This window comes from Mytilus edulis, chromosome 8, assembly GCF_963676685.1.
Source record: "Mytilus edulis chromosome 8, xbMytEdul2.2, whole genome shotgun sequence".
In the NCBI taxonomy this organism is placed as follows: domain Eukaryota; kingdom Metazoa; phylum Mollusca; class Bivalvia; order Mytilida; family Mytilidae; genus Mytilus; species Mytilus edulis.
In genome coordinates, this window is record NC_092351.1 from 58,912,944 (window position 1) to 58,929,568 (window position 16,625).

At 34.6% G+C, this 16,625-nt stretch overlaps 1 protein-coding gene across 1 annotated transcript in view; it reads left to right on the top strand.

Annotated features, from left to right (window-relative positions):
* LOC139484224 (uncharacterized) overlaps positions 1-16,625 on the top strand; it is a 37,666-nt gene that overhangs the window by 5,251 nt on the left and 15,790 nt on the right. Inside the window, exons 4-7 of the mRNA XM_071267958.1 lie at positions 5,137-5,439; positions 5,834-5,894; positions 10,112-10,176; positions 10,900-10,962. Of these exons, the coding sequence (XP_071124059.1) occupies positions 5,137-5,439; positions 5,834-5,894; positions 10,112-10,176; positions 10,900-10,962 (492 nt within the window). The remainder of the gene's footprint in view (positions 1-5,136; positions 5,440-5,833; positions 5,895-10,111; positions 10,177-10,899; positions 10,963-16,625) is intronic.

The window sequence follows — 16,625 nt, forward strand, 5'->3', positions numbered from 1 at the left end:
GTTTTGAGAAATACCACTGCCGGTGTCATACAATAGCTTTCCTTGCCCAAATTCAAATAATATATGGTTTGCATGTACTTTCACTTGAAATAATAGAGATACTCAGCAGCCTCCTTTCGAAGGTTATATCCTTTTCCATACGATGGCTCACTTTACACGGATTCAACAAATATAAGGTTTCTATAAACTTATCTTTCTAATGAGAGAGATAATAAGCTACTTCTGGTTTTAATGGTAATTTTCGATGTAACTGTATGCTGATTCAAATAATAAATATATGCTACGCATTTCCCCTTACAAAGGTGCAAAAATTGATACTATAAGATTGCTCAATATCACTCACAGTTCATATTTGTTCATGATCATAATTATGTCACATAATTTATTTGCAAAATTTTCTGGGTCTTTATAGTGTAACAGCATAAAGTAATAATCAATTAACCTTTGATATTTAGACTCCATGGGCAATAACTCCTATAAGATATCATCTAACTGGTTGTATTATTTCCCCGTCTTAAAAATCTAATCATTTAGCACTAGTTCTTACATACCTAGCTTTAATATCATGTAATAAGATACACAAAAAGCAAAAGTCAAAATATAAAACATGACTTTGGTCTATGACTTTCACCAATTTTTTGTTTGGTGGACCAGAGAAGATACACCATGGCTCTTCTAGTTACGGTTGATAAGTTAAAAGAGTAAGGGCAATAAAATGTATCATGTATATTCTTTATTTTGTCGTTACTAATTTAACGTACCAAATATCCTGAAAATAAAAACAAACTTTACGTTAAACGAGTTTACATGAATAATAAATTTTGTATTTGTTTTGTATTTCCCTTGTCTTTTTCATCAAATTATTTTAAAGTATGTTTTAAATTGGCAACGTATGTTCGCACACAAGAATCAACTTTGTATTTCCCGAGACTATGTCAATTGTTATCGTATAGCTTCTCTTTAATTATTTTGTTGTTTTTGGCTGCGGACGATGTTTCTGCAACTGAAATGTGAATTTGAAACTGCATACATTTTTTTTTATTTCTGATCGTTTTAATGAAAACGGTGCAGTTTATGATGTAGTTCAGACACAAAATCTTGTGTTATTCATTTATATTTTTTGGCTCTATGCATTTCCAAACAATGTGTGTAAAATATAAAAAGTTGTCAAATATTGTATTTTTTGGATCAAACTCGGGCCTTTATGTCCTTACTCCTGTCTGTATCACGTATGTTAGATACGAAAGGAGAACTAACTATATATAAGATAGCTTCGGTTTAAATTGACCGAATCCTTCTAAGGACTTAAAGATGTATTTTATAACCAATCAAGTCAGATCCAATTAGCAAATTGGGCAAGAGGTACAAGAAATGATTTTACAAGGAACATGTTCATCCCATGTCATTTTTTTTAATCATTTATAACAAAGAAATTATAATAATATGCTTTTGTTTAAAAAAAAAACAAGAAAATTCCAAATTCATAAAATTTTCAATAAAATTGTCATAAAGATGGTACATTTGACACAAAATTTCATCACAATGTTTATCACAGTTTTATAATTACACATACCTATACTTTTCTTTAGTAAAATTTATTGAGATTGGTCCATTTTACCTGTAGTGAAAGTGTGAACACACGTTTTATTGTGAAACTCTTTTTTATAATAGCCCAAAATATATAGATGGAAAAATCATTAAAAATGGAGACTTTTAAATGCCAGTATAAAGAAAGGAAGTGCACCTCCAAATGAAATTTTCTTCACCAATAATTTTTATAGTCATATAAACCAAAGAAAGAAAACATTTAATTCTAAAAATGTACATCCTTAAAATGCAATTTAGAAAAAAGTAACTTGTTGGATTTCGTTCACGGTTGCAAAGGAGATTAACACACAAGACATGCAAGATATACGGTGTTTGTAGAGACAACTCCTAAAACGATCAAATTTGTATGGTTTAGCAAAACTAAAAGCGTAAAATCTGTTCGATAAAATTGTACGTTAACAAAATTTCGTTTCCTGTTTCCTTCAATAGAACCTTTATTCACACTCATTCAATAGTATTAGCAATAATAAGTTCAAAGGTAACAAATTCGTTATCAATATCTAAAATTATGATATTTATGAACCAGCAGTTTATTATTTTTTGTTACTTTCTACCTGTAATTTGGTAATGCATAATTATCAAATGATGAAAAATGTTTTAATTATTTTGATCCAAACTTATCAAGACGTCTTCCGGTTTGTTGGTCAAAAACAAAAACCACTTGTTACTACCATAGATGGGTTGGATTAGTACCGACATTTGACATAGTCATGCAAATGGTGATACAAGCATAGGATTTGGCACAAACGTTCTTTATGATGTTCTTAAACATATCAGAGGTGTAGCAAACATTTGTTTTTCACGGCAGCCATCTTGAATTTAGAACTCACATAATTGAGCTCAATAGTAGTGATTGAAAACAGATTCACAACTTGTTTAACACGTAATACAGGAGATGAAAACTATTGACATACAACTAGAAATGACATGAAAATACAGGAATTGTAAAAATAGATTACCACTTCCGGTTAGGTTGATAAAAACTCATGCAATCTAGTGATATAATTGGGATAACAATTTTTGATGAAACAATGAGAGGTCGAATGATGAATTCTTGTATCATTTTTTCCAATATGTTTCGTTCTTACAACTACAAGAACAAATCGTTGTACAGTTCAGACCAGCTCTACAACAAATACATCTTCAAAAGTTAGTTTTCATTCATCAACATTTGTATAACTCCTGTTGCAGCAATGTCTGCTATTTTTTTGTCAAGTGGGTATCCACAACCCATCTGCTGTCTTCGTAATCAATCGCAAATCGGTATATCGTAAAAGAGAGACAAAAAATACTAGAGGGACAGTCAAACTCATAAATCGAAAATAAACTGACATTGTCATGGCTTAAAATGAAAGGGCAAACAGACAAACAATAGTAAACATGACACAACATAGAAAACTCAAGAATACAATAAGAGTAATTTATATCGTCAAAGACATTGAAGATTTTTTTTCGTCCACTCAAGGGAAGCTCGCCAAATCTTTCTCTGGTGTCCACAACGTGTCCTTGGATCCAGCATCGTTGTTTAACTGCTATTCAATATCAGATCTTCTATTATATGTTCTATCATTTTCGCCAACTGCAACAAAGTGTTTTTGGGTTTTATTTTTGTCATCGATATCTAAAGACACCATAGACTTATAAAATGTTGTCTTTTCAGTAGCTAACTTACAGCTAATCATACATCGGCCGTCGTTGCAATATGCATGGTGTCCTTGTAATAACAAGAAAACACGATATATAGTCCTACATTTGTTTCAAACATCTAAAGGACATCTCTATCGTTTGTTTGGTTTCTTGTTCTGTCATTTTCTGCAGACGCCTGTCCTTCAAGTGCGTAGAATGAACCTATACAGAAGTGAAATCTAGTAGTGTAAATCTGCAGTCGTATAGATTTGCCTGAATTACTCATAAAAACACCACTGGCTCTTCGGAATTCTTTGAGCTTCAAATATGCCTGTTACCTCCTCAGCTAATGCAGGCTCTGTTATGCTATATTAATCCTTTCGACATTATGTTTTCTTCTTCTATGATATACCTCTGTTGTATACAACAGCGAAACAAGAAGGGTGATACGTAATGCATTGTGCTATGACATAACCATTAGTTAATTTTGCCATCAGCTGTTTATCTTGAAGCACTGTTGCACGTCCCATTAATCGTTGGTTCATTTTCATTGGCATTGCCTCACTTAAAGTCAACAGAGGCGGCTCGATATCAGAGGTAAAACATGCAGTTTGTTTGACATTCAAACGAGGAGTACATTTACAACATCTATATTCCAAAAGGTATGGGTGACATTTGACAATTATGTACGCTCTCAAATTTTATATTGATAAAATGTATTCTGCATACATTAAAGTTTTTTTTCATTGTGCATTGAATTCTCTCTTCGGAGGGATATTGAGTATTTTTACTTCATTAAAAAAAGGGATACCTTTGCCAAATATTTGATATCCTTGATCTAATGATTTCAGTAGGTTCGTTGGTAGATTCCATACACAAACAACATTTTTCCAATCAGTGTCCCAACTATTTGTTGAGAAACTGCTACTGTAAATTCAAAATTATTGCGTGCATTCATTGTTTTACGATTTTGTAATTTTAGATTATAAAAATGTAATTGTAACATTTGCGATATTGAGGAAAATTCTGTTTAATTTATATAAGAATTTTCAAAGTGCGAGTTTAAATTATTGCAATTTGTTGTAATGATAAAAAAAAATCGCAATAATTTCTGGGTTTACACATTTACAGAAGTGATCAATAATTTAACGATTGAATAATAACTCAAATATTGTAGGAGTAAAATATCTGAACACTTCTTAAATTCAAGCAGAGGTACTATCCTTTTACCAACTGTATAACACTTTGTTGTTTGTGATGCTCCTTTATATTTGTTTCTTTCACAAAGTGTGGATCCTGTAGCTCATTGGCTGTCGTGGGTTCATGTATATCTGTTGGTTTTTTTTTTGGAAATTGTTTTGTTATCAATTATATATATTTTTCTTTTATAGCCGACCATACGGTATTATTTGTTCTCATAATTGAATGCCCAACAGATGTCTATACTAACTTATAACATTTAATTCATTATAACTCTAATAATTGCAATCAAATCACATTTTCTTTTTTTATATATAGATACTTGCTTTTGATGACAACTTATCTAAGATAATGTCATCATTATTTTAGTTAAAAAACGTAGTGTTATCATTGCCGTATTTGTCTTCAACTTTTGACATTCATGATAAGATCATACTGTTGTAATCAATGTAGCAATATAGTATGTGTTTACATGATCTTTTGTCCTTTTTATTGAGGTATGTGTAAGTCTAGTATTACTATACATAACTGTAGTATGTGATTTGACAACAAAACTTGACATGTATGTTAATAAATTATGGCATACACTTTATCCCACTTAGTATAACCTATTAAAACAGTTTAAAAAACTCAAAACGTGTTTTAATTTCTTAAGTGTGAACTACAAAACTATTTAACGTTTGAATTCTATATTTATTGTAGGTTATGAGTTCGTCATTAGGGGTGAACTCGACGATAAAGAGTGCGATAAGGATCGATACCAACCAATTAAATTAACCACAGCTGGCCATAGCCGATGCATGTTTGACAAGTCCAAATGCTCTGAAGAGGGACAATTAGTGTATGATAACGGAACAATAATTTCGGATAGGTTATGCAGATGCGACTATACCCATTCATACAGCTTTGTGAACGCAAGTAAAAACAATTGTTTTTGTGATCCTTCAACGGAAGATTGTTCTTGCTACAAGATGAATTGTCCTGATAAACTTGTCCTTTCACCAGGTATATTAATATTTTACAAAAGTTGACATTGAGGGCATTGCTAAATAATTGGGACTTAAGTGTGTACTTGAACCTAGGGACTTACGTTATTTTTTAACAAAATGTACATACTGGTAGGGAGGGTTCAAACATGGGAGATGGTTTTCACAAAATCATAACTGATAAGAATCTCATTTAATTTTATTGAACTACTGTGTATTTAGGTCAAATATCAAACCGACTTAATTTAAATCTACAAACAGAACTAGCCAGATGCCAAAACTTCTGACTCAAATTGTGTAGTTTAATAAAAAAATGTTTGTTCAATCTTCCTAATTTGCGTGTTGAAGCTTATTGCTGTTTATAATAACTGTTGATAACTGTAGTATTGAAATTTTCATTTTTTAATATATAGATTATATGTGTATAGAATTGAAGAAATTTCCTGGAAATAACAACTGCCAAGAAATAAAGAGGTTAAGTATACATTGTCCTTTTTCTTTTTGAAATCATTCGCCTGCAATTATTCCTGTTATAAAGGCTTATTTATTCTATCGACATTTTGTGAATTTAAGATTTACTTATCAATATAATCGTATTATTAATATAATTTATATATTTATATAAAACAATTAAAACATTCAAATGAGGCATCTTAGTATACATGTACAAAAACGGTTGTGAGAATATATAATATCTGAATGGCAATTCGGTAAGGTTAAATTTGTTTTAAAATTTCTTCTTGTATCGGACCATCACAATACCATATTTTATTTAATCTATACTATTAAATTAGAAGACCTCATTTTGTGTGAAGCTTCTCTTCCTTCCACAATAAATTAGTCATATGCATTGTTGTCCTATAGATACCCTGCATAGTCACATTTGTCATCCTCGCTGATGATTTTTCTGTTTGGGTTAGTTAGGGAGAAAACCGAAAATAAGGGGTTCGGATATTGTTTCCGTCATCGAACAAACTTTTACGTCATAGACAGTTTAGGGCTGGTTTTTTTTTACATTACACGTAATTTTCATAGGTTTGGTTTTTTTGTGGGGGGGGGGGGGGGGTGGGGTCAGGACATACTTTTTTTCGCTTCTTCTGTATACTATGAACATTCATATTCGATAAGATTAAGTGTACATTGTATTTGATGTATACTTTGAAATCCAAGTTTACTTTTACATTTTTAACGGCAGTCATATACTATATAGAGATTAAAGTACATGTCTTTTCACAGTACGTAAACCAACAAAAAATTAAAATTAATAAAAAACAATAAAAAAAAAGATTTAATTAAATATGGGGAAGGCTGATATAAATTGTCTTGCCACCAAGTACATATGACTTTTGATACCTTTTCTTAAATTCTATGGTCATATTTTTTTTATACTAAAATTCATCCTACAACAGTAAGTGTATTAGTAGTTTATTAAGGAACAAGACTGCACATCTAAATAAGATGTAGCGTTGTTGATATAACAAGTTGCTTGCTACGTAGAACGGTTTTTTCCAGTACCCTTACACAGATACCTGCGTAAGAAATGTAACTGTTTGTAAAAGGATCTTAAACAAGTTATTTTAAATCACCTTTTTTTATAATTTTCATATATAAGTGTAATAGACATGTAAGACCTTTTGTTACCTCGCTGATATGTTGCAATCGAATGAGTAAATAAACGTTACATTGTATGTGTAATTCATTTTTCTGCCGTGGTGTTCACAGTCAATGCACATATATGTTTGTAAATTTGAATGAAGTTTATGGCCATTTATAATTTTTGACATGTTTGCTGTTTCAATGATAACGGTGTCCAGTTTTAATATTCGAAAGTCAAAAGGAATATCTTCACATTCAAATTTACATTTATAAAGCTTCATGAAATTCGAACCCCTACATATTTTTTTCTCATTGTTTCCATGGTGAAAAGAGACAATTTGAAAATTCTAAATCCAAACGGCAACTCTTCACATGCCATCTAACATTTCTGTAAAGATTAATTTAGTTTGAAACACTTATTATCGCATTTAACAGACATTTCAAGGATATGAAAAGAAAACTCTGCTATTCACTAGACCGACACGCTAAGCCGGATTTTAAACATTCTTAAAAACAATCTTTAGTAAGATTTGTCATTATTAACCAAGGACACAGTATTCAAATCAAGGCCAACTAATATGTGTGTCTTTAAATGTGAGTAACTAGTCAGTTAACAAGGCATCAATTCATGACTGTTTTTATAAAACTTTTATGCATGATTAATGTGTACACAATGTCAAGAACATATTTAGGTCATAGTTTTATTCAAGTAGGCCAAGCATAGAATAACTTGCAGCAAATGTATGTCAAGTAATACTACTTGGACAACAGAAAAAAACATTGTTCTTTTAAATCATTAAATATACTTAAAATAGTCTAAAGTCGTTAGCCTGTGATTCTGTGGTATTCTGTTTTAGTTCTTTATAAAATCTTTTTGATCGGTTATTGTTTCCTAAAAATCTTTTGTTCGTGCTTGAATTGTTTTAAAATTTGTCCTATTTAGGCGTTTCATAGCTCTCTATTCGGTCAAATTGTTACAGACTGTACAGTAAACTATAGTTGATAATATTCACGTCACTTGTTCTCTAATATATAGTTGTCTCATTGCCAAGTATAAAACATTTTCCTTTTTTTGTGTATAGTAGACAGGAACACAACGTTAACCATTATGTGTTAGAGTTTCTTGACTCTTGAAATCCTTACATTTGTAAAAAAAATGATAGGCCAGATTATATTATCTTTAATTTCATGTCAGGCAAAACAGGTTGTTCAATGTTAAAATCAACGATTGAATTAAACACAAACACCGTTATCGAAAATTATGTTGTCATTTGTTTTTGTTTTTTCTTTTGTGTAGATGACATGTTTTTTTATAACTCTTTATTTTGTATTTCTTCACCTCATACAATATTTATATGCATTTTATCAAAGAAAAATACAAAACATGTTTATTCATTTTGACCTGTCAGTGTCGATGTGTAGATGTAGATGACATTATTACTTTTTTTATCAAGATAATGACAATACTTTAGATCATTGTTTTTTTCTGCCACAATTATTTGATGACATACATGACTTTGTACTTTCAATTCATAATATGTAAGTCTTTGCTCTTTTATTTGTAAATAGTTATCAAAGGTACCAGAATTACAATTTAATACGTCAGACGCGCGTTTCGTCTACATAAGACTCACCAGTGTCGCTCAATTTCACGGTCCACTGAACATAGACAATGATAGTGCGAGTGGGCATCCGTGTACTGGGGACACATTCTTGTTATATGTATGTTATCTATTCCATATTTATAAATTCGATACAGATTTATCGTTAGACGCAGCTTACGGACGCTCCGCTATTAATGAATCATTATATGAATCGTAATGAGGTCCTTACGAGATTATCTGCCCAGGTCCAAATCTAATCGAATTGCCTTAAATTCGCTGCGTATTTTGCTTTTATAATCAAGGATCGTTTGTACATGTTGTATATCTTTTTCTGTTTAGGTATCTATGTTTCATAATGAGTGATAAAGACCATGGTAATCTTAAAGATCTGAAATTTTACATGATAAATGAAATAACAACAAAAAATTAAAAGTTTTGTAACAGGAAATTTATCAAAATGACCATGTAGTTGGTATTCATGTCAACACCGCAGTTCTGACTACTGGGCTGGTGATACCCGCGGGGACGACATATTCACCAGCAGGCAGTGGAATCGATCCAGTGGTGTTAATAGTTATTATTTTTTACACCAGACGCGCGTTTCGTCTACATAAGACTCATCACTGACGTTCAGATCAAAATAGTTAAATAGTTTTCTCGTTTGAATTGTTTTACATTACCATTTCGTGGCCTTTTTATAGCTGACTATGCCGTATGGGATTTGCTAATTGTTGACAGCTGTACAATTACATAAGTTGTTAATTTCTGTGTCATTTTGGTCTCTTGTGGAGAGTTGTATCATTGGCAATCATACCATATCTTCTTTTTTATGCCAACCTACGATAGTAGAGAGGCATTATGTTTTCTTGTCTGTGTGTCTGTTCGTCCGTCCGTCCGTCCGTCCGTCCGTCCATCCGCCCGTCTGTTCGTTCGTTCGTCTGTCTCGCTTCAGGTTAATGTTTTTGGTAGAGGGAGTGTTTGATTAAATTGAAGTCCAATCAACCTGAAACCTAGTATACATGTTCCTGTCGATATGATCTTTCTAATTTCAATGCCAAATTAAAGTTCTGACCCCAATTTCACGGTCCACTGAACATAGAAAATGATAGTGCGAGTGGGCATCCGTGTACTGGGGACACATTCTTGTTATATGTATGTTATCCATTCCATATTTATAAATTCTATACAGATTTACCGTTAGACGCAGCTTACGGACGCTCCGCCATTAATGAATCATTATATGAATCGTAATGAGGTCCTTACGAGATTATCTGCCCAGGTCCAAATCTAATCGAATTGCCTTAACATCGCTGCGTATTTTGCTTTTATAATCAAGGATCGTTTGTACATGTTGTATATCTTTTCCTGTTTAGGTATCTATGTTTCATAATGAGTGATAAAGACCATGGTAATCTTAAAGATCTGAAATTTTACATGATAAATGAAATAACAACAGCATTTCTCATAAATTGATCTATTTGATTATTCCAGACCTCAGATCAATATTGATGTATCAAACCAAGAAAAGGGTCATTTTACGATAATCATTCCAAAAGGTATGATATATTTTATTCATAGAAACATTCCAAGGAACATAGTCCACTGTATTAACCCTTTTTCCATAAATCCTTGAATATCGTGAAAACAGTTTATAAGGGATAGCTCGTATAGTTTCACTACATCTATATAACATGTGTATAATAACTGAGTATGCGTTCGATGCAGAAATAGTTCATTATATGTCCATATGCATTAAAATTCATGTCTCGTACCCGAAAAATATTTTTAAAATTGTTTTTTTTTAATGCAATATAAGTATAATGATAAATTATTGTTTTTTACCATCATGCTATCTGTTCATTTTTTTTATATATATAGTTTATACATGTACAAAAACAAATCAGCAAATGTAAAAAAAAAAAATACAATAAAAATAAGAAACAAAATCCATCCATTGTGTGAGAAGTTAAGCATGGCAGATACAACTGTTTGAGCTGTTGATGGTTAAAACATGTCTTGATACAATTTTCTTGACTGACGGGTAAAAAAGAAAATTCAATTCATCTAATATTGCCTACACGCTTCAAACAACAGTATGACAGTTGTTACTATAGGCAAATGATTTGCATCTGTTCATGTTTGCACTTAGATTTCAAATTCCACGTCTCATATTTTCTTTGCTCCATTCTGACTAACCAACCACAAAAGTGTGTGCATATTTATATATCAACCATCTTATTTTACATTTAAATACACAAATCAATGTTCTTTTTTTTCAGTTTTAGCACGCAACAGAAAGGATTTACTGATACTCTTTTCTATATTTTTTGGTGCAGTATCAGGTATGTATATTTTAAAAACTAAAGAATTCAAATTCAATAAACAACATAAAACGTATACATCGAATGAACATATTAAATTAATGTTCACTAGAGGGGTTAAACATAACACGAAGAAGAAAGTAAAGCTCAGCTTTTTATAAACAAAAATAAGACAATCCGACGTTTTCCATTACATTTTATGTAGAGTTAGATAAGTGAATTTATTTATAGTTATTCATAAATATCCGCAGAAAACTATATGTGACCCGACCTGACATTTCCAGGTTTATGGCGGTAAACGTCATAATGAGAAAACGTCGATGTAAAGTTATGCAACGTGATTAGGGCACCAGTTATTGAATGTCCCATTATATCATCTGGAAAAAGCAAGCTTCATTTTTTCATGACTTGAGAAAATTTGAATTCAATTAAAGATATACAAAAATATTATAAATTACTACATGTAATTCAGTTTAAAATCCCGTACAGAATTACGTTCTGCATTCATACAATTTATCTACTAGATTTTATTGCGTGGATCATTTTCTCCAAAATCATTAATATGTTTTTGATCATACTAATGACCTTTGCGATATATTATTTTGAAACTTGAAGAACAGAATATTATAACTCCTCGAATCAGATCGCAGCTTGAACCATACATTTTAATACAAACATTACACAAATACAAAGATCAGTTGAATATAAAATTCATTTAAATACAAAAATCATTTGAATACACAAAGTATTGTTTCGGAGTAAATCATTTTGTTTCAACTGTAAGGAAAGTGACAAATCCAATGAGTATTCGAAGTTTTATCATCAGTGACTGTCTTCGATATACATTATCATGAGGTTTGTGTTGTCGAAATTATTATTTGTACATCTCTTTCACCTTTATGCACTTATATGTTAATTTTTGATCGCGCTCTTTCATTTTACTCTACATTAACTTATCTTTCATTTAATCAATTTGCATTTGTCAGGATTGCTGTACAATATGTTTGCACCAATTAGTTAATAGCTGATCATTCAAAAGCATATTTTTTATGCTGATTGTTTCTTTCTGCTTCATGCCTACTGAATGAGTCATGCACCTTCAACTGATTTTTCTAGTTTGATCTTATGTTGTGCTGTCACACAACAGTATCAAGTTTACGGAGAGTTGAGCATTCAGAAACATATTTGACCTTGAATAATTCTATATGAGATTGTTCCCAGTAAGAAGCTGTAATTCAACCGTAGTTGTTGATTGTTGTCTTATATGTGTCTATTCATTTTTTGTGAGTTTTTTTCTTCATTTTAATCTGTTCATATAAAAGAGTACTTGGACGGAATAAAAGAATCCCTCAAGTTTGAAGGTGTTTATTTATACGACATAATTAACTATTCCTAAAAGTACACAAATAACAAAACCATAAATGAATAGCCAATTTTGTGTACAAAGGCATACAACTCTAATTCATATAACAAAACGTACATGTATAATACAACTAATTCCAGTATACATACTGGAAAGACTATTTCAGAAAGACTATTTCCCTTGAAAGGACCCGACCTGGACTTTATACATATAAGAAGGACTTAGGCTTAAGTACTGTAATTACCTATAATTCGGGCGTTGTTAGCTGTGTCTTCGTTGTTACGTCTAACGTGAAGTTGACCATAAGATGAAGAGGGCGCTGCAGGCGTGCGCAGGCTCTGACATCCGCTGTATCCAACCAGAGGCCCATTGGTGTCCATCGTCTACTCCTGGCAGGGAGAATGGTATCAGTTGTCTACTCCTAATAGGGAGAACCCGGGCTTAGGGTAAAGATACAACACCCCCCTCCTTCCTAAAAAGGAGGAACTATAAGTTCCGACAAAGGCCTGACAACTGAAGACGCCCCTTATGCCTTAAATTCAAAATACTAAGTTAAGTTACCTAACCAACGAATGGGTTATTTCTAAAATCTACCCCCCTGTTCCCTGGCTATTGGGTCTCTATCTAAATTTTATCTTTTCCCTAAAAACATGGCATTTAAAAAAATAAATCACTGAACTATTTGCCTAAGACAAGGAAAAAAATATTTTCACATCCGTTACTCGGAGCCACAACTCAGAATTGTCCTAATTCTGAATAACATATCTCTAAAATACACAAAAACTAAATCTACTACAAATAATCAAAAATTTACAAAGATCTCTATTTCTGTCAGTTCATTAAGCTCCCCTCGAATTTCCAATTAATCTAAACTACCTGCTATTCTACTAAATCCCCCTTTAAATTAAGCACCAGTTCCAGCATGGAACAAAAAGTGAAAACCATGACCATAAAAAACAATGTATACACCAATACCGTTCTTCAATATGGCGATATGTAAAAATGTCCAACACTAATCTACTAATTTACAATTTATACACTGGCCTGGTTTTCAAATCCTGGGGAGTACAGCTTCCAGACAGGAAGCGGAGGCTAAGCCAAAACCAAAAAGAGTCCAGAATTACATTCACGTTATTCCCCTATGGTTCATTTGCGTGTTACTGTCAGTTCTGCCATGGCTGGCAACAACTCCATCCTTACTGAGCTGGTCAGCTCCGCTCTCAGGTAGGTGAGCACGACCTCCTGGTCTTCCAGGTCGAACACTTCCCTAGCCTGAGCAACAGCACTAGCAACAGATGTTACCCCAACCAACTTTCTAGTGTTGTGGTACACTAGAACCACCAAGGATTCCTCTGGCTTGGTTGTCACGGCTACTGGCTCCTCCACTGGTGGAGTGACCCTCTCTTCCTCCTCCCTCTGGGGCACTGACTGCAATGGCTGTGTCACTGGTGGGACATCCACAGAGCTAGAGCTACAGCTTGTCTCAGTCGCTGGCACTCTGGTTGTGGACTGAGCCACGGCGGGCTCTGCCACAACTGTTGCTGCCATGAACTTCCAGTTCATCTGGCAGACTAGGTCATAAGTGGGACCGTTGTTCCCGGTGTATTCGTCCATGGCAATGGTTATTCTGTTTGCCTGGCTGAGATGTCTAATAAGGGACAACATCACCCTCCAATACAGCACAACCACTGGACTGTTAAATGGGTGGATCGTATACACCCTGCGCTGTGGCCATTTCATAGCAGAACAGACAGCCCTGAGCGGGGGCATATCAACTCCCTGAATTCTAACTCCTTCTGGGATGCCGGCACGTCGCTGGAGCCATGATACAAACTCAGAGGCAGTAACATCCTCTCTCCCCGTCAACCATCTGGCAATGAGAATGACCATCTGGCCTCTAAAATGTTGGAACTCTCTGTCCTGCAAGATCTGTTGGGAGAACTTACTACCGAACATCCCCGACAAGTGGTCAGCTAGGGCATGTTCTCTCAAGTGCCTGGTTATCACCGGACAGTCTGGGACAGGGCACGCGACATCCCTGTCACTCAGTCTCCAGGTTCTTTCCTTGAACCCACTGTATGGTCCTGTCCATACCAGGTGCTCCTTCCCCTTCCAAGCCTCTGGAATGACCTTCTTGAAAGCCATAGGGTCGACTTCCTTGACTGCTTCCTCCTGAGCGGCTGCAGGCTCCTTTGGAGTAGGAAGTGACTCTATTCCAGGTTTTTGTACAGATTCCTCCTGTTCCTTTATATCACTTACTTGGGGTATTGCTGGTACCTCCGGCAATACTGTGGGATCCTCCACAGGTCCTTCCTGGCCAGGTACTTCCCTCCTGACCCTTCTCCTGTGGTTGGCTTCATCCAAGATTGTGGTGTCAAATGGCTGAATGCCCACTCCCGGCTGGGAGTTGCAACTACTAGGCCTCCAAGACCTTTCCTCATCTTCACTGCCCTCGCTGGAGCAAGACCTGAATGATTCTGAGTCTGACATTCTGAAAAATATGAAAAAAATAAACAAACATTAGTTAAACTGACAATTTACGTATCTAATACATAATAATTAAACTGACTATTTACACAATATGGTTACCTACTCATTTTCTCCCCCTCTTTTATCTTTTGAGGGTGGAGTAGGACGGACAAGTTGGCAGTTTGGGCAAATGTAGGGATCTATCTCATTGGCCTCTTGGATTGACATACCTATGCAGGTTAAATGGAACCATTCCCTACAGTTATCACATTGGACCATTGTCTCACCCGTGTCTGGGCCCTGACACACACAGTACTGAGGGGTAGTAGGCTTGGTCTTATTGCCTGCCAAGACGTCAATACCTTGTTTAAATTTTTCCCTACACGTCTCCAACCAAGCAGGAATCTTCCTATCCCCACATGGCTTGAGTCGGTCATGATTAGTGTTAAAAACCACCCGTTGGAGTTTCACCTTGTACACGTACCCGGTAACCTTACTAATTATAATGCCTGGCCCTTTCCATGGTGACCCCAATTTTTTACATTTACCCTTAATTTGGGCAGTGTCTAAAACATACATAAGATCCCCCGGCTGGTACGATTTTTCTAAGACCCTAAGGTCATTGTCTCTCTTCATTCTCTCCTGGGAGGTCTTGAGCTTATCCCGAGCAATGGTATGCGCACTTTTAATAGCTTTTTCAAAGTCTATGATATAGCTATCAGCACCCTCATACTTCCTTTCGCTCTGACTGCCGAACATAAGGTCTGCTTGCTGATTGGTTTCCCTGCCCAGCATTAGCTTGTTTGGTGTATACCCTGTACTCCTGTTGACACTAGATCTCATGGCTCCCCCTAGTTGAGCAATATGTTGATCCCAGTTTTCTTGTTGTGAATCAACAAAGCATCTCACTGCATCCATGAGACTGCGGTTCTGTCTCTCAACTTGTCCATTGGACTGAGGACGTTATGGGGTCGTTCTAGCCTTATGAATTTGCAGCAAATCACATTACTGCTTTAAAGAGTGCGCTCTCAAAGTTACGTCCCTGATCTGAGAATAGCTGGAACGGATAGCCAAATCTTGTAAAAAACTCATTGATAGCCGCCTGAGCAGTTACTTCAGCCGTTTGTGACGGTAGTGGTATACATTCCGTCCACTTGGTGAATTGGTCTGTCATCATTAAACTATGTTCATTGTTTTGTTTCGTCTTTGGCAAAGGGCCCATAAAATCTATGTGGACTCTTTCCATAGGGTACCCAGCATGGTACTTGGTCAGAGGACATTTACTATGTCTGCTCGCTTTCTTGTTCTTGTTACAAGTATCACAACTAAGTAGAAACAAGTTAATGTCTTTGGTCATGTTATACCAGTGATATTTGTCCTTTATCTTGGACATGGTCCTTGATACACCTTGATGTCCTGCACTAGGCAGTTCATGACAGAGCTCCATTAATGTTTGTCTTAAAGAAGCGGGTACAACAAGCCTTGTATTGGCTCCCTCTGTTTTAGGTTGACTCTTTAAAATACCATTGTCGTCTAAGAAAAATCTTTCTTTATTTATCCAGTGACTCTTGGCTGCTAGTGGTGCCAGAAACAAATCATTGGATATTGGTTCACAGCCATCTTTTAAATACGGGAGGATAAACATCAAGTCTAGATCACTCTCTTGTCCTGTTTTAATATCCTCTTCACTGAAACCTGAGATGGTTATGCCCTCTTCTTGTGCGATTGCTGCCACGACACAATCAGAAGAGTCGTCCATTACAATTCTCGCCGTTGATGGAGTAAAAATCAATTCCATACCTGTACTGAATGGTGGTAAATCACATTCCTCAGATGACTGGCTTGCTATTGG